The sequence below is a fragment of the Anomaloglossus baeobatrachus genome, chromosome 5, assembly GCF_048569485.1.
Source record: "Anomaloglossus baeobatrachus isolate aAnoBae1 chromosome 5, aAnoBae1.hap1, whole genome shotgun sequence".
NCBI lineage: Eukaryota > Metazoa > Chordata > Amphibia > Anura > Aromobatidae > Anomaloglossus > Anomaloglossus baeobatrachus.
In genome coordinates, this window is record NC_134357.1 from 242,149,521 (window position 1) to 242,168,539 (window position 19,019).

The 19,019-nt window shown below is 47.3% G+C and overlaps 1 protein-coding gene across 1 annotated transcript in view; it reads right to left on the minus strand.

The window, feature by feature from the left end:
- Nucleotides 1–6,648: 6,648 nt before the first annotated feature.
- LOC142311141 (V-type proton ATPase 116 kDa subunit a 3-like) overlaps nucleotides 6,649–19,019 on the minus strand; it is a 51,474-nt gene continuing 39,103 nt past the window's right edge. Inside the window, exons 16-20 of the mRNA XM_075349291.1 lie at nucleotides 18,300–18,422; nucleotides 17,700–17,792; nucleotides 9,639–9,756; nucleotides 8,930–9,101; nucleotides 6,649–6,834 (exon numbers count right to left, since the gene is read on the minus strand). Of these exons, the coding sequence (XP_075205406.1) occupies nucleotides 6,759–6,834; nucleotides 8,930–9,101; nucleotides 9,639–9,756; nucleotides 17,700–17,792; nucleotides 18,300–18,422 (582 nt within the window). The 3' untranslated portion in view covers nucleotides 6,649–6,758. The remainder of the gene's footprint in view (nucleotides 6,835–8,929; nucleotides 9,102–9,638; nucleotides 9,757–17,699; nucleotides 17,793–18,299; nucleotides 18,423–19,019) is intronic.

Here is a 19,019-nt window from a genome sequence, read left to right on the forward strand (position 1 = left end):
ATTGATCTCCAGTGTATGTTCTTTTTCTGTGAAATGATTTTCAATTTAGTGTAGGGATGCAAGTATGGTGTTGTGGAAACCCCTTTCCAGGCAGGCCTAATTTAGGGCGAGATACAAGAGATATTCAGATCAGCCAATATTGGTCCAATTAATAGAGATGCATAGGAGACAAGACACACACGGCCAGTGTCAGTGTACAAACTTGTCTGGATGAAAACAGTTTAAAGTGGTTGTTGCCCTTCAGAAAATTATTGTCCGCAGGTGCAGTGTATTACTTTACTTTCGGTGTCAGATATTGGCTGCGGAATTGACGTCACGTCAACAGCACGGTAGCCAGTCACAAGGCTCAGTGGCTCTGCCTGTGTAGACAGAACGCCCCACACAATTGACTCTCGATGTGACATCAGATACCCGGAGCAGTCACCGGTGGAGAAAAAAGTAGATTTTGGGTACTCACCGTAAAATCTCTTTCTTGGAGCCTTCATTGGGGGACACAGAGACCATGGGTTGTATGCTGCTGCCACTAGGAGGTGACACTAAGCAAAAAAAGGTAAACTACTCCTATGCAGTATACACCCACCAACTGGCAATCTTTCCTCAGTTAGTGAGAAAGCAATAGGAGACAACAAGAAGAACGAACAATCTTACAGAAGTGAACATTAAACTAAACATTCAACAGTAACATATATCCAACACAAGGGCGGGTGCGGTGTCCCCCAATGAAGGCTCCAAGAAAGTTTACGGTGAGTACCCAAAATCTACTTTTCTTTATCGCTTCATTGGGGGACACAGAGACCATGGGACGTCCTAAAGCAGTCCCACGGGTGGGTCTAATGTTACTCTCAGGGCTGACCTCGGTCCACTGCAGCCTGCAGAACTAGTCTACCGAGGCTCGCATCAGAGGATGCGAAAGTGTGGACCCTGTAGAACTTTGAGAAAGTGTGGAGCGAAGACCAAGTGGCAGCTTTGCAAAGCTACAACGCTGGAGCGTGGTGACGGACCGCCCAAAAGGCTCCCACCGCCCTGCTGGAATGGGCGCGTTCTCCCCCGGTAGGCTTCTAGTACGGCAGAGCAGATCCATCGCGCAATGGAGGACTTGGAAGCAGGGAGGCCGGATGGAAGCACAAATAGAGAATCCGACAGTCTGAAATGGGACGTCCTGGAAATGTACAGGCGGAGGGCTCTGACCAAGTCCAGTTTGTGGAGAAGGACCTCACGAGGGTGAGACAGATTCGGGCAAAAGGAGGGAAGAACAATGTCCTCGTTGAGATGGAAAGAGGAGACCACCTTGGGAAGAAAGGACGGTACCGGCCGAAGAACTACCTTATCCTGGTGGAAGACGAGATAGGGAGAGCGGCAGGAAAGCGCCGCTAGTTCAGATACCCGCCTGATTCACGTGATGGCAACTAAGAAGGCGACCTTCCAAGAAAGGAACGTTAGAGACACCTCCTGAATAGGTTCGAAGGGGGTATGCTGAAGAACGGATAGGACTAGGTTGAGGTCCCAGGGCTCCACTGGAGGCTGAATGGGGGCACCGAATGAGCGGCCCCTTGGATGAAAGTGCGAACCTGTGAGCGAGAGACAATCTTCTTCTGGAAGAGAATGGAAAGAGCAGACACTTGTCCTTTGAGAGAGCTGAGTGCTAACCCCGCATCCAGACCAGACTGCAGGAAGGACAACAGAACTGGTAAGGAGAAGGTCATGGCTGCGACCTGGTTAGTTTCACACCAGCGGAAGTAGGCCTAGGTGGTAAATGCGGGAAGAGGAAGGTTTCCGTGCTTTAATCATTGTCTGGACGACCCTTTCTGAGAATCCTGAGGAAGCTAGTACTGCGGCTTCAACAGCCATGCCGTTAAATTGAGCGACTGAATTCTGGTGAAGGAATGGTCCCTGAGTGAGAAGGTCCAGGACGTCTGGTAGTCTCCACAGGACGTCGACGAGAAGGTGCACGAGTTCTGCGTACCATGGGCGACGGGGCCAGTCTGGGGCCACAAGAATCACCGGGACTCCTTCCGATTTGATCTTCTTGACTAACTTGGGAATGAGCGGAAGCGGAGGAAAGAGGTACGGCAGTGAGAACTGCGACCAGGGAATCGCTAGAGCGTCCGTTGCGAGCGCCAGTGGATCTCTTGCCCTGGAGACGAACAGAGGCACTTTGTGATTCCACCTGGATGCCAGGAGATCCACGTCGGGGGTCCCCCACCTGGAACAGATCTGTTGGAAGATTCTGGGATTGAGGGACCACTCTCCCGCATAGAGTCCTTCTCGACTGAGGAAGTCGGCGGCCCAATTGTCCACTCCTGGAATGTGGACCGCTGAGATGTTCTGTTCGGCCTAGTCGAGGATTTGAGATAACTCCTTCATTGCCGCTCGGCTGCGTGTTCCGCCCTGGTGGTTTATGTAGGCCACAGTTGTGGCATTGTTGGACTGTACCCGAGCTGGGTGTCCTAGAAGCAGGGGCTCCCAGTGTAGGAGAGCCAAGCGAACTGATCTGAGTTCCAAAATGTTTATGGGAAGCTTGGTTTCCGGCTCGGTCCAGCGACCCTGAACTGTAAGGTCTTGGAAGTTGTCTCCCCAGCCCAGTAGGCTGGCGTCTGTCGTGATGACCTTCCATCGAAGGGGAAGAAATGATCTCCCCTGGAGGGTGAGGGGAGAGCGTTTCCACCAATCCAGTGACTTTGACTCGTGGAGGGAGCGCAACTGGTCGATCCAGGGAGTGAAGAGACTTGTCCCATGTTGATAGAAGGAGACAGAGTATGGAATTGACTGTAGGGCACCGCTTCCATTCACGCCACCATCTTTCCGAGAACGCTCATGCAGTATCGAAGGGGGCACGTGGAGCGCTTTGGAGTTTCCAAATTCCCCTGAGGATAGCCGAGAGTTTGTCCTCGGGCAGGAGAACCTTCACCTGTGCGGTGTCGAAGATCATGCCGAGGAATGAGATACGTTGAGCCGGGATCAGAGATTACTTTGGTCTGTTGATCAACCAGCCGAGACGGTCTAGCGTATCCAGAGTGATGTTGAGGCTTTAGCGGCACTCCGACGCAGAGGGAGCCTTGATTAAAATGTCGTCCAGGTAAGGGATGGCTAGAATTCCCCGGGTCCGAAGAATAGCCATGACGGTTGCCATCACCTTGGTGAAGACTCTGGAAGCCGTCGAGAGCCCGAATGGGAGAGCTGTGAACTGAAAGTGTTGCTCCTGAACCACGAAACGTAAGAATCTCTGATGAGCTGGGAAGATGGGGATGTGAAGGTAGGCGTCCTGGATGTCCACCGAACAAAGGAACTCCCTGGGTTCCATGGATGCAATCACTGAGCGCAGAGACTCCATGCGGAATCGACGGAGACGGACCCGCTTGTTGAGCCGCTTCGGGTCCAGGATGGGGCGGACAGTACTGTTCTTCTTCGGAACAACGAAAAGATTTGAATAAAAACCCCGAAATTGGTCTTGAGGGACGGGTGTGATGACCCCAGAGTCTCGCATGGACTGGATGGCTGTGAAAAAACCCTTGGTGAGAGGGATCCTTGGGGGGTTTGGACCTGATGAAACGCGAGCGTGGGAGAGAAGAAAACTATCTTGTAGCAGTGAGAGACGATGTCTCGGACCCAGGCGTCGTCTATCACGGAAAACCACACGCTTCTGAACAAGCGGAGGCGACCGCCGACCCTGGCTGAGGATCCGGGGATGGGAGCCCAGTCATGCGGAGGAGAATGTCGGATCTGGAGCTGGAGGTCTTGGACTGCTGGCCACGGGAACGCCAGAAACTCCAGTGGGGTGTTGCCTTAAAGGAGGGCTTCCGTCTCTCCTGACGTGCTGGTGACCGCTCCTGACGGGTGTTGCTGTTAGTAGAAAATTGACGAAAAGGGAAAAACCCTTCGTTTGGGAGGCGCACGGGGGATCCTTCGTTGGGGAAGGAAGGTACTCTTGCCCCCAGTTGCCTCAGAGATGATCTTATCCAGCTTTTCTCCGAAGAGTCTGGCACCAAAAAAGGGAAGACTAGTGAGAGACTTTTTGGATGCAGAGTCCGCATTCCACGCTTTAAGCCTCAAGGCTCTGCGGATTGCAGCAATGTTGCCGGCTGCCAGGGCTGCAGAAGCAGCGGAGTCGAGGGACGCAGCTACTAGATACTTTCCGGCATGGGCGATCTGATCTGCCAGCTCAGGGCCGGGAGCTTCAGCCAGGATACCACGCCGAAGGAGCTTTGCCCAGGCGGAAACCGCCTTGGAGACCCAGGTGGATGCAAAGGCTGGAGTGATGGCGGAGCCGGAGGCTTCAAAGGCCGACTTGGCTAGGGATTCTATGGTCCTGTCCGAGGGGTCTTTAAGGGAGGCGCCGTCAGAGAGCGGCAAGGTGGTACTGGATGAAAGTCGGGAGATCGGAGGATCCACTGACCACTTCTGAAGAAGTTCCGGTGCAAAGGGATAAAGGACCTGTGCCCGCTTGCGCCTCTGGAAACGCTTGTCAGGATGTTCCCACTGTCTGGAAAAAATGTCCTCAAATTCCCTATGGTTGCCAAAGCTTCTTGGCAGTTTCTTGGCCGTTTTCAAAGGGACCGACTGACTGGTAGGAGCCGGCTCTACATCCTTCACCTCTAGGGTTTGGTTGACAGCAATAACCAGACTGTCCATCATGCTGGTCAGCTTGGGGGTATGCTCGGAGTCCAGATCGGAGTCAGAATCAGGGTCCTGGTCCGAATCTGGGCCTGCCGCAGATGAGGTAGGAGAGAGAGAGAGCGCGTATTGCTCTGGAGGCCGTAGAGGGGTTAGGAGAGCTGGAAGATGACCCCTAGAGGGACCGCTTCCTAGACCTCTTGTGCGTCCTGCCCTGCCGGGCTAGTGGCGCTGCGGACTCAGACTCACTCTGGGTCACCGGGGGGGGCTCCAGAGGTGGAGGCGGGCAGTCGCTCTATGGCTGAAACCAAGGTTTGGGATACCTTAGTTAGGTTGTCCACGGACAGAGAGAGCTGCAGCCAACTCAGATGTGGGGGCAGAGTCCTCGTTACGGGCGGTGTGGGGCTCCGTAGTAGTCATGTTAGGGGTGCTGCAGGCTTGGCAGATGGGGGAGGACTGCCCTGAGGGAAACTTCTTTAGACAAGAGGTGCAGGCAAAGTGTAGTACTATGGCCTGTGAGAGCGGGATGCTCTTTTGCTGGACATGGGACAGAGGAGAGAGAGAGGAGAGGAAGAGAAGAAACATAGCAGAGGATGCCAGGTGGATGGGGTCCTGGGGAAGGAGCTGCCTCCCAGTGGCAGAGCTTACCCAGATTCTGGCGTCCTGTGTGTGCTGGCGCTGTGCGGTGAGGCTGCAGGAGCAGAGGAGGAGGCTCCGGGGAGCTGCATGGGTACGAGGCCGGAGGCTGCGCGTGGCACGCTGCCGCCGCACTGCGAGACCGCAGGGCTGTGATGGCGCTGAAGGTGTCCGGGCCAGAGGAACAGGAAAAGAGCGCGAAAAAAACGGCGCGCTGCAGAAGCCAGGACTGCAGGGATTGGCTGGGAGAGAGGGCCCATGAGCGGAGGAAAAAGGGCGCGCAGAGGTTTGCTGTGAATGGCTGAGGGGGCGGGCGGGCCTGCTAGTAAGGACTCGCGCGATAGGCCGGCCGGGAGGGGGCGTGGCCGGACGGGAGCTAGGCCGGAGAGAAGCCGGGGGCTAAATTAGGAATGAGGCCGCAGGTGGACAGCGCCGAGGACGGGACATGGGCGAGTGTACTGCCTGCTTAAAGGGGAGCTGACCCGGGGTAAGCTCAACCTATGGATCCTCTTACACTTTTTTTTTTTTTTTTAAAAAACAGAGCCCCCCCCATGACCCGGGGCAAGGGATGGTACATGTCCCGATGGCTGATAGTCCTCCTTGATCCTGGCCTCCTGGGAAAGGAATAGGGAGACTGGTATCTTCCTGTGTGATTTTTCGTCTCCCCTCCCTGATCAGGCCGGCTGTGGAAGGCGAGCGTGCAGGGGGAGGGGGGCAAGGACCATCCGCCTGTCCCTCTGTGCGGATGCCCCCCAAACAGTCTTGAGAGAGTGTTAGGGGGGGTAGGGTCCTGCCAGACAGACACGGAGGACAACGGAAGTGGCGGACGGACCCCACTTCTGTGCGACTGGTCTCTAGGGGGGAGAGCAGGGTGAGCTATTACACCCTGTCGCCCGACAAGCTGTGTCTGAAACGAAAAAACAAAAAGGATTAAAAATACAAACCTGGGGGCTGAGAGCAGCCCCAAGTGTGTCCACCTCCTATGGACACTAAGCCTAAACTGAGGGACGATTGCCAGTTGGTGGGTGTATACTGCATAAGAGCAGTTTACCTTTTTTTGCTTAGTGTCGCCTCCTAGTGGCAGCAGCATACAACCCATGGTCTCTGTGTCCCCCAATGAAGCGATAAAGAAAACGAGGTTGGTTGTTTTTGATCGCAAACTAGAGGGGGACAAACTCCTCTAAGGGTCGTATAGAATAAATACTAAAGCCACTTCTATTACAGAAGTCTACATGCAAATGGCTTAATGGGGTAGTAGTGTCTGCAAGTAACCATTACTGTATCCTATACAAACACTGGTAGAGAAAAAACATAAGTGGATCAGATCCCAGGCAGTAAAAATAGCTTTGTGTCAACCTGCGACTACTGTAGAATATCTAATACAGATCAAAAGAGGCTACAAACAACTGTGCGTAAAAAGTTTAATTTGTGCAGTAGAAATATTTTTCCCAAAAAGCAAATTCCCTTTACATGCCAGAATCAAGACTTAGGAAAAAGAACAGATGACGGAATTAGAATAATGGTTTAAAACTGAATGGAGTAAACTTGTATCCACTCCCAGAGTAGAACTTGTTCTGGAACTCCACCCTGCAAGAGACAGGAGAAAAAATAAAAAAGGAGGTTTAACAGCGTTATATGCATAATTAAAGTAGTCATCCAAAGGATGTAAAAATGTATTTAAAATTGACAGGTTTGTATTTATAAAAACATTTGTATTAAAAAAAAAAAAAAAAAAGTAACAAAGCGCCCACAGGCAAAATATTATACACACACACACACACACACACACACACACACACACACCTTATTCTGTCTGTGGCTCCAAAATAAGTCATTACAGTGACAACCATTGCATTGGCTGGCCCAGCCACGCCCCCCTCTCCCCGCACACAATGGGCACCTTTTAGACACCTCCCCCCCCTCAGGGACTACTCCTCCTATTATCCTCCTCTCTCCCCCCAGGACTAACACACATACATATATATATATCTATCTCACAAATCACACATTAACTACACAATAAATTCTAGAATACCTGATGCCCCCTTTACTCCTGCTTGTTCCAGCACCAAGATTGTCATCTTTGGTTTACCTTGGCTACAGATGTTCCAATCTGCATACCCCAAATGACCACTGCCACTAATCACTGGCCTCAGCAATGGTGTGCTATGAGCTGTACAAATGGTCTTATAGACATGGCAGTTACAGATATTGTCTATTCTGTGCAAAGGAAACTCAATAGATGTATTTTGGGGTCTTATTATTCTTGCAATACCATCAGAGAGGTGTCCTATCTGATTGGTATTAAATTTGTTCTGCAGCAGGATAATAACCACAAAGACAAGGCCAAGGCCATTAAGAACTATCTTCAGAGTAAAGAACAGAGTCTTGGAAGTGATATGGTCGACAGAGCCCTGATCTCAGAATATCCAGTCTGTCTGTATTTTCATGAAATCCCAGAAGGATTTGTGCAATACTACACCCACAGACGATTATGCTCAGTTCTCCAAAATTATTAGAACAACCTGCATTCAGATTCCTTGAAAATCTCTGCAAGTGTAGCTAGTAAAGGTTATATGATGCCACACAGTAATACCATCCTGATCAATGGGATCCATGAGTTATGTACTTCTATATTTAGAGGGTAGGCTGGCCTCCGAAGCAGCAGAACTATAGGAGATTGATAGAAGTGACACTGTCTTCCCGGAACAATAAAAGCAGCCAGTGTCACAGATGTTAAATGGAATTGCCGCATAAAAATTCTGCTTTTTTTCCCCCTATCTATCCATCCATATATATATATACACACACACACACACACACACACACACACACACACAGTAATGTGTTCTCCCCCACTCCCCAGCCAGTCATTAGATTGGGTGAAAAGTGACATGCTGTAAGTCTGCAAGGAAGGGAAAGAAAAAAAAAAAAAAAAAGAAGAAGAGGCGGGCACACACCCAAAACATATAGAAATGTTGCTGCAGATTTGTGTGAAAATTACATTAAAACCTCCATATAAAGGCCCGTTTCACACGTCAGTGAAAAACACAGACGTTTTTCACTGGCGTGGAAAACACGCACATGTCCCTCCGTGTGCCATGATTCACAGCACACGTGGGTTGTCTAAGTGCAATCCGGGCTCCGTTCTCCGTGGCCCGTGATTGCACATAGAGATTAACTCACCTGTGCACGCTCCCGCGGTGCAGCATCCGGCCGGCGGTGACCCCTGCAGCAGCTGCTTCCGGGTCGGCTGTGTCGTGCATCATGAATATGCGTGACAGTAATGAGCCGGCTCAGAAGCAGCAGGCTGCACGGGCTGCAGAGAGCGCCGCTGAAGCCGGGTGAGTAAAAATGATTGTTATTTTAGAAGCACGTTTTTTTTCTGGCACGTGTTTCATGGACCACACCACTGCGTGGTCCGTGGGACTTCAGTGATGCCAGAAAAAAAAAAAAAGGACATGTCTCCGTGCGGCAATCACGCACACGCGGGTACGCCGCACGGAGACACGTGCAGTGAAAAATCACTGATGTGTGAGCAGACCCATTCATTATAATGGGTCTGCGTATGTCCGTGATTCTGGTACGTTTAAAAAAAGCACAAACGTCCCAGAATCACTGACGTGTGAAAGGGGCCTAAAATTGTAAAAAGGAGTAAAAGGAATTTCCCTTCTCCACTTACCAATGCAAACGGAGTGCATGTAGAAAAGCTGAGAGGCCTTCCATGACTAACAAGATGGCAATTGTCAGCACCGCAAAAAAGGCAAAGATGGGGACTAGAACGATGCTCCATTTGAAACTTGGATCCGTAAACCCAAAACGCATCACCATATTCCACAGCACTTCTGAAAGCTCTGCCGGATAAAGGGGAAAAAAATGAATATTAAGAACTGGCTATACTGCACAGATTAGGTCAAAAATAAAACTATATAATCTGTAACTCCCTGGGTTTAGCTGAAGGTTTCAGATATTAGCAGCGGAGTTTGTCACAGATGTGCTATAGGGATGGGAGAGCGCTAAATGCTCGGGTGCTCGTTAGTCGATTCGAGCGCGACTCCAGTTCCGCTGGCCAGAAGGAGAATAAATAGTCACATAAAACACCACCATCCCAGCAGCAGTTCCTATATATACACCCATATGCAGTGAGGCATGAGAATAAAGCTGGAGCAGTGGGAGTGCACGGTCCCACCCAGACAATCTGCAGAGAAATCCACTTTACCAGTACTATGCAAAAAAGAGTCTACAACACACAAGTGGGAATTCTTATGTGTTCTTAGACCTCACATGTAAATCGGTGTGCACACGGCAGCTGAATGAGCGTCAGATGCATTTTATCAAAGGAGGGAGGGAAAAAAGAATGGGACTAAAATGAGTGAATAAATGCTACTCACGTGCATGAGCCAGGCTGAGTGCCCAGAGTCGTAGATAGGATGCGGTATTGGAAATGCAGCCCAGACAGTACTCTATGGTATGGATCATCTGATGCATGAAGACCTCCCCTGCATCAAACTACAAAAAAAACACTGGTTATTAGGGAATTTGTCAAAGCCTCCTTAACTGAACCTGTGCTTATTATACGAGTGAACATCTGCATATGGACTACGGAGATAGTTCTGCTATAAACACTGCTGTGTCCAAATGTAACCTGCAGATTCGGTCAGACGTCACCCTCTGTAAACTGAGTGCATATGTGCGGCTTTCTCCAAATATTCCCATATGGGCCGCGCTGGACCCATATCATGAGTTCATTTATATGCATTCTGGTGGGCCATGTCACTTAAGCTTAACGCCATGACAGCTTATTCTCCATTTTTTTACGGTTTTTGATTTTAATTGTTCTTGTGGCATTTCTGAAGTGTTTTATTTTTATTCCTACGGTTTTCTTATTTGCATTTTTGTGCATTACAGGTCTTGTGATTCATGGACACAATTTCTGCATTAGTCTTAGAATCACATGATTTGTAATATAAAAGATTCATTAACCCCTTAACGACCCATGATATACTGGGTACGTCATGAATCGTGTGAGGTTAATCCCCGCCCCCTGTTGTGGGCAGGCCGCAGCGATCCACGCACATATCAGCTGTTTTCAACAGAAGAAATGTGTGCCTGCTAGTCGCGGGTGGAATCGCTTCCACTTGTGATTATTAACCCCTTACATCTCGCTGCCAGATTGATGTACATGCGCGCCGCCATTACAGTGTCTTACCCTGCCCCCATCGGAAGTCACATGACATCACATGACTTTCGGTGGTTGCCAAGGTAGCACAGGGTCATGTGATGACGCCTGTAGCTAACATGACTCACTTCCTCTCAGTGCCGGAATACAGCTGGCATTGAAAGTAAAGGACCAAATCTGCAGTTCTCAGTTCTGTAGCTCTGATCTGGAGATCGCGATCAGCAATCCAATTACTCTGCCCTATAGCCCCCCTAGAGGGACTAGTAAAATTAAAAAACAAAAAAAAACAAAAAACAAAAAACACCCTTTCACCCCATTGAAAATTAAAGTGTTAAAAAAAATAAGAAATACACATTTGATATCGCTGCGTTCAGAAACGCCCGATCAAAATATAAAATTAATCTAATTGGTAAACCGTAAAGCAGCAAAAAAAATTCCAAACAGCAAAATTAAGTTTTTTTGGTCGCTGCAAATTTTGCACAAAATGCAATAACAGGTGATCAAAATGTAGCATCTGCGCAAAAATGGTACAGTTAAAAACGTCAGCTCGAGACGCAAAAAATAAGCCATCACTGAGCCATAGATCCAGAAAAATGAGAACGCTACGGGTTTCAGAAAATGGCGCAAAACGTGCGCCACTTTGGACAAACGTGATTTTTTTTTAACCCCTCAAATACAATTAAACCTATACATGTTTGGTGTCTACAAACTCGCACTGACCTGAGGCATCACAGTGACATCAGTTTTACCATATAGTGAACACAAAATATCCCAAAAACTATTGTGCGATCACACTTTTTTTGCAATTTTTCCGCACTTGGAATTTTTTGGCCGTTTACCAGTACACCATATTGTAAAACTTATGGTTTCATTTAAAAGTACAACTTGTCCCGCAAAAAACAAGACCTCACATGACCATATTGACTGAAAAAAAAGAAAAGGTACGGCTCTTGGAAGAAAGAGGAAAAAAACAAAAATGGAAAAACGCAAAATGCCCGGGGGCTGAAGGGGTTAAACCAATGCATATCACATTGAAGCACATTTCACAGTAGACAACCAACTAAGCAGTTATACATTGATCACCAATCCCGTGCTGTGTGGGTAATAAATGTATGAGGGGAAATCCTTACAAGCCAGTTAGAAAGATCTTATAGAGCTGGAATTTCTAACTGTTTAAAATTTGGGAAATCTTATATAGTGTAAAACGGTATTATGTTTAACCTTCGACAGTAGTCGGTTATAGCATCATCGTTGCTGATACAGTCGTGATTTTTTAATGTCCCCATATTTTAGGCCTACCGATTCGATGTGTTAATATCTAGATACAATGCTTGTGCTCTGACTTTGTGCATTATTCTGTAGAATACGGGGTTTCTTGTGTCCGCTAAAGGAATCCGCACCGTCGCATTTCCAATCACGAAATTTTGCACAGACGCCCCATGTGACCCAGGGAACGTCAGACAGACTTGACGGGAAAATTTAACCCCACGCTTTACAGTTACTCTCCAATAAACATACCTCCTTTAAACTGAATGGAGGTGGGAGCTCTAGGTTATTAATAGCAACTGTCAGTGGTTGCTATAGGAACAAAATAAACTGTTAGTATAAGAAGCTTACGTGTGAGGTAATAAGATGTCGGTGGTGAGACGGATAGAGAGAGAGACATAAAAGACAGATAGAGAAAGACAGACACAAAAAGACAGACAAATACAGAGATAGAAACAGACAGACAAGGAAAGAGACAGGGAGACAGACAGCGACAGATATAGAGAGACAGTTACTGCCCGGGCAACGTCCGGGTACTACAGCTAATGTATATATTTTTTCACACCTACACAAAATGCGAAACAAAAACCTCATTGTGCCAACTAATGTTATAACAAGACTTTGGAGTGAAGTCCAGATTTGCAACTTATTAAAAGGAACCTGTAACAAACATTTACTCCCCAAACCATTAATATGAATGTACAACCCTTTAACCCCTTCAGCTCCGAGGCACTTTTGTTTTTGTTTTTTGTTTCCCTTCTTTCGGGAGCCGTAACTTTATTTTTCTGTCAATCTTGCCATATGAGGGCTTGTTTTTTGCGGGACAAGTTGTACTTTTAAATGAAACCATAAGGCTATGTGCGCACTAGTTAAGTGATTTTTCTCAAGAAAATTTCTTGAGAAACTTCTGGGAGTTGAAGATTACCGCACCTGCGGTAAAAAAACGCACCAAAACCGCATGCGCTTTTTGCCGCGGTTTTTCCCTGCGTTTTTTTTTATGCTGAACTGCAATAAATAATATAGATAATAGATAATCAATAGACAGATAATTGATAGAGGGAAAGATGGATAGATGAATAGATAGATGGATGAGAAAGACATATATAATGTCCCACCCCCCTGCATATTCTAAGCTGGCACCCTTTAGTGACTTTCATGTGGCACTAAAGGGTGCCTAGCCTTGTATTTAGCCAAAAAATAAATAAAAAAAACAAAACAAAAAACAAAACGACGTCTTTTGCTTTTTTGCTCGTTCTGGCTACAAAAACGACCCATCTTTTGTAGCCAGCTAGGGTAAAGCAGACGGCTGTAGCCTGCAGACCACAGCTGGCAGCTTCACCTTGGCTGGTAATCCAAAACAGAGGGCACCCCATGCTGTTATTTTACATTAAATAAATAATTTGAAAACAAAAACGTGGGGTCCCCCCCCCAAATTGGATCACCAGCCAAGGTAAAGCGGACAGCTGTGGTCTGGTATTCTCAGACTAGGGAGGTCCACTGTTATTGGACACTCCACAGCCTAAAAATAGCAGGCTGCAGCCGCCCCAGAAGTGGCGCATCTAATAGACGTGCCAATCCTGGCACTTCGCCCCAACTCATCCAGTTGCCCTGGTGCGGTGGCAAACGGGGTAATATATGGGGTTGATGCCAGATGTGAAATGTCACCTGGCATCAAGCCCTGGGGTTAGTGATGTCAAGCGTCTATCAGATACCCGACATCACCAACCCAGTCAGTAATAAATAAAAAAAAAAATAGACAAAAAAAAGTTTAATTTGAAAAACACTCCCCAAAACATTCCCTCTTTCACCAATTTATTGACAACAACAATCAAATCCGGGTCCGGCGTAATCCAATAAGGGGGTCCCACGACGATCCATACCATAGTCACTGTCCCAGTCAATGAACAGAATGTTACCCATTGGCTGGGAGAGTAGTGCAGTGACCTGAGCTAACATCAATAGGTCAGCCCAGGTCACTGCAGGGAATGACGAACGCTGCCATCAGGAGGTTAGATGAGATCATTACCTGCTGTGATGATCTCCTGCACTCCTGATGTCAGCGCTGTCACTGCCGTCTATGTCCACCGCGTTCTCAGCAGTATAGCGAGAGCCCGTGACGTCACCACTAGTCACAGTCTCGGGCCGATGGCATAGACAGCGGTGACGTCATGAGATAGCTACAGCAGGTAATGATCTCATCTCACCTCCTGACAGCAACGCTTGTCATCCCCTCGGCTGCACGCACTGCAGGGTGACAAGCTGCTGATACTGCGGGCAGACACGGACACTGCTGCGCGTGCAGCCGCGGGGCTGGAGCAGGACAGACTGCACGGGCACCTGGACGTCACACGGAAGTGCTTCTGTGCGGCGTCCAGGGAGTGTGACGTGTGTATTTACTCTGCTCAGCTTCCTCTTCCTGGCATAATGACATCACTCCCCTGCAAAACCGCAGGCAGCGATGAGCATTACCGCAGGTAAACCGCGGCTATACCGAGGGTATACCGCACATCATTTGCTACCCGCGGTATTTTGCGATTACATTACAGTGAATGGAGTGAAATACCGCAGGTACCTGCGGAAAAGAAGTGACATGCACATTCTGAAAAACGCAGTGTGCGCACAGCTATTTTTTTCCCATAGGTTTTGCTGGGAAATGTCTGCAGAAAGATCACAAGCATTTCTCAAGAAATTTCTGCAGCAAAACCGCGGGTAAAACGCCTAGTGCGCACAGGGCCTAAGTTTTACCATATGGTGTACTGAAAAACCGCAAAATAATTCCAAGTGTGGAAAAACAGCAAAAAAAGTGTGATGGCACAATAGTTTTTGGGATGTTTTATTCATGGTGTTCACTATATGGTAAAACTGATGTGTGGGTATGATGCCTGAGGTCGGTGCGAGTTTGTAGACACCAAACATGTATAGGTTTACTTGTATCTAAGGGGTTAAAAAAAAAATTACAAGCTTGTCCAATAAAAGTGGCGTGCGTTTTGCGCCATTTTACAAAACCTGTAGAGTTCTCATTTTTTTGGGATCTATGACTCAGTGACGTCTTATTTTTTGCGTCTCGAGCTGACGTTTCTAACGGTACCATTTTTGCGCAGATGCTACGTTTTGATCACCTGTTGCATTTTGCGTAAAACTTGCGGCGACCAAAAACGTAATTTTGGTGTTTGGTAAACGGCGTAGTGGCAAAAATTCCAATCAGATTAATTGATTTTATATTTTGATACATCGGGCATTTCTGAACGCGGCGATACCAAATATGTGTATATATTTATTTTTTTTAACCCTTTAATTTTCAATGGGGCGAAAGGGAGGCTATTTGAACTTTTAGGTTTTTTTTTTTTATAACTTTTTTTTATTTTACTAGTCCCCCTAGGGGGCTATAGCGATCAGCTGTCCGATCGCTCTGATCTATCTGCTGATCACAGCTATACAGCTGTAAACAGCAGATACAGTCACTTCCTGCTTCACTGGCCTCCAGGCCGAGTGAAAACTAAAGTGAAACGTCATAGCTGCAGGCGTCATCACATGACCCTGTCCTACCATGGCAACCACCGAAAGTCACGTGATCACTCACGTGACTTTCGGTGGGGGCGGCGGTAAGTGAAAATCTTCACCACGCGTATATACATCTCGCTGACAGACTTTGGCAGCGAGATGTAAGGGGTTAATGTTACGGGTGCAGGGCCGGCGTCAGCACGCGGCATACCCGGGCAAATGCCGGGGCCCTGGAGAGCCGGGGGGGCCCACTCTGCCTCGTCAGTTCTGGTGCCCCTTGGCCGGGGCCCGCTCGCCTTCGTTCTGCTGCCCCCGGGCCGAGTTCCGGGGACCGCAGTCCTCGGCAGGAATCTGCAGCGCCGTCCCTTTAAGGCGCGCAGACTTCGTGGTTTGAACTTCATCTGTGGGCGGAGCTACCGACCGGCCTGCTCAGTCCCACAGATGAAGGAGTTGCAGTGGCAGCCAGCGACCTCCAGCCCAGCTCTTCTCTCCGGCGCTGTGTGGGCCCCCTCTCCACCGTGACCTGAGCGGTATGTGCCCTCCCCGCCCCCCGATTTATGGGCCCTGGTGAGCTGTATGGGCTTCTCCCCCCTTAGGTGTATGCCCTACGAGCGATGCGCGTATGTATGTAGCAGAGCTATGCGTGTATGTAGCAGAGCTATGTGTGTATGTATGTATGTAGCAGAGCTATGTGTGTATGTATGTAGCAGAGCTATGTGTGTATGTATGTAGCAGAGCTATGTGTGTATGTATCCAGCAGAGCTGTGTGTGTCTATGTATGTATCTAGCAGAGTTGTGTTGTGTGTGTCTGTATGCATGTATGATGTGTATCTATGTATGTCAGTGTATATGACTGTATAGATATGTCAGTTCTATACGTATTTTTGTGAGTGTCTTTAAATATGTATATGTACGTATGTGTGTGTCTGTGTGTGGATGGGGCCCACCGGGACTCTTCCGCCCAGGGCCCACAAAAACCTGGAGCCGGCCCTGTACGGGTGGAATGCGATTCCACTCGTAACGTGCAGGCACACGTCAGCTGTTGAAAACAGCTGATATGTGCGCCGATCGCCGCCTGCCCACGGCAGGGGGCGGGGCTTAACAGGACACGCTCCATGACGGATAGATCCGTCCATGGTTGTGAAGGGGTTAAAAGATAAGCTGATTATTCTCTTTAGAACCACAAAGTACTGATGAGGAAGCAAGAAAATTGCACTGAAGTGATGACTGCAAGTGCATTAGGACGTGATAATGCACTTACAGCTTCTCAGCCTTATGCTATACTTCCTTCCTAGCAGCAACTGCCATGCGGATTCCACTGGTCAACCGCCATATACCAGAACAAACCACCAGTCAGCCAGGGTAGCGTGTTATTTAGAAAATACAACATGAGGCTAAGAAGCTAGAAGTGAATCTTAATGATCTAATGCAATTCTATACAACTTAAAAAAAAGCAACTTCTTGCAGTTGCAGTGCTTTGGAGTCATGAAGAGATTGATCGCCTAAAAGGATTATACAGCCCAATGATTAAGGTTTTGGGGGCGGAATTAAGTTTGAGGGGTTTCCTTTACGCAAACTAATGCTTCTCAACCTTTTTGGCCTTAGGGCATCACTGCTGAAGAAAAAAAAAAAAAAAAAAAAAAAAAAAAAAAAAAAAAAATCTTGGGGCACCTTTGTTTAAGATTTACAGATTACCAAAACAAACAGTGCCCTACAAATCAATAATTAGAAAAAAGAAAAATTGCAACGTGCTCCCCTGATTCAGGTATACTGTGCCCGATGGAATAAAACTAAAAACCCACGTGCCTTATTTTGGATGCTACAGTGATGAACGGTGTTCTGCCCTCTCTCCCTGCTGAATGTGGCTGGAGGGGCAACAATATCATTGCACTGTCATTTTAGAGAAATTGAGGGTGCATGGCAAGAAGCAGATTATGGTTTCTTACAGGATCGCTACATTATTCAATTAGATTTGTGGGTTTATAGACGGAGGCAATTAGTGGTGTTGCAGGAAGCAATGAATGGCTGCTAAGTCAGCATGACAATTACAAAGACACTTAATTGGGTGTCTAGGCATTGCTGGGGAGTTTCAACAGCGTGCCAGGTTCCTGCAGCACCTCCTAAAGGTCTCTGGTTGCTGAACACAGGAACGGTCACTCGTGAAGGCAATGCCTTTCAAGACAAGAACTAGGATTAATTCTCTGTTCCGATGAAGATGTGAAAACGAAATGTACAACCAATGAATTCTGCCAAGTCCCATTTTGTCCCTGGTCAGTAGCTTTAGTTGTGTTCCATCTACATCATTTATGAATTACAGGGTGTAGGAGGACAGAAGCAGGACTGGCAGCGTTTAATACAGCTTATGTGAAAATAGGAAAGGAGATGGAATATGTTCCCCAGGCCCAGACATATCCAAAGGAAATGGCATCAGCAAGATTCTAAAAACAGAAGGGGTCATGCGAGGTCTACGAATGGGGCAGAACGGAAATGAACGGAGGAACGTTACCTCTATACCATCATGTGGCCCATTTTCAGTCTCATGCTCTACATTTTCTGAACACTTCTCTTCTTCTGCGAGTAAGCCACTGCTGTCACCACCCTGAGATATATGCACAAGCCATGGTTACATGTTGCAAAACTGGAAGGACAAAACTCCATTGCTACCACTTTTTTGTTTTTCAGACTAAAACACACTAAAAGAAGCTACCCAAAGTGTTACTTAGAGAATCTGTCAGCAGGTTTTTGCTATGTAAATTGAGAACAGCATAAAACAAAATTATGTCGTGTGTGTGTGTGTGTGTGTACGCAATCGTTTAAGTAAACTAATGGCTTTATTACCCTGTGATTAACATTGCAGTTCTAGAAATGCCGATGCAGAGAAGTCCAACACACCCACCCTGCTGTGACTGACACCTCACAGTTAATGCACAAACTCTACAGAGAACCTGGTATGGGTGGGGACTGCTCCTTGGGCTCAGCTACATGGTTAAAACTCTATTTTTTGATTATGTGAGAATGGCTGCACCCAATATTTGTGAGATGCACTGCTGGATTCAGAATCTCCTTGCCTACATTAGGTTGTCAGATTCCCTTTCACAGATCATACCTGCTCTCCATGTCTCTTGTTCTTTTTTCTGCGATGCTTAATATATAGACAAATTGGGTCACCTAGGAGAAGAACTGGAACACACAGCACCGCGACAATCACAAGAACCATTTGAACAGTGTGCTGCAAAAATAAAATAACTTGTTTTAGGGATTTTTCAATCTAATTACCAGTAAGAAAAAGGTTTTTAATGCATGGTATAATTCTGGAAAGGCTGATTAGTGATGAGCAAGCATTACCATGCTCAGGTGCTCTGTGCTCGTTACGAGCATTTTGACACTCAGACCGACTTAAATAATGGATTGAGTATAATGGAAGTAAATGGAGAATTCAAGCATTTTACGGAAGATTTTCCAAAATAATGCTTACGTTCCCTATTGACTTCCATTAAACTCTATACATGACAAGCCCATCCATGCGTCAAAACACTATGAGTACAGACACAGGAGAAGCTCTAATACAAGCTCAAATGGTGACAATCTGTATGCAGTTACCTTCTTCAAAATACATTCAACTATATATGACAAGCCTGCTGTACCCTAGATTCCCACCAATAGGAATGGTGAACGTAACCTGATTTTCCAGAATAGTGGCGTTAATCTTCAGGACTAGTTCTAGCTTTTGTTTCCAGTCCATTAGCTACTCTAGTATTCCATCATTTATTGTGCACATAATCTTTATAGCATCCTCAATCCAATTTTTGGCACAGATTCTATCTGG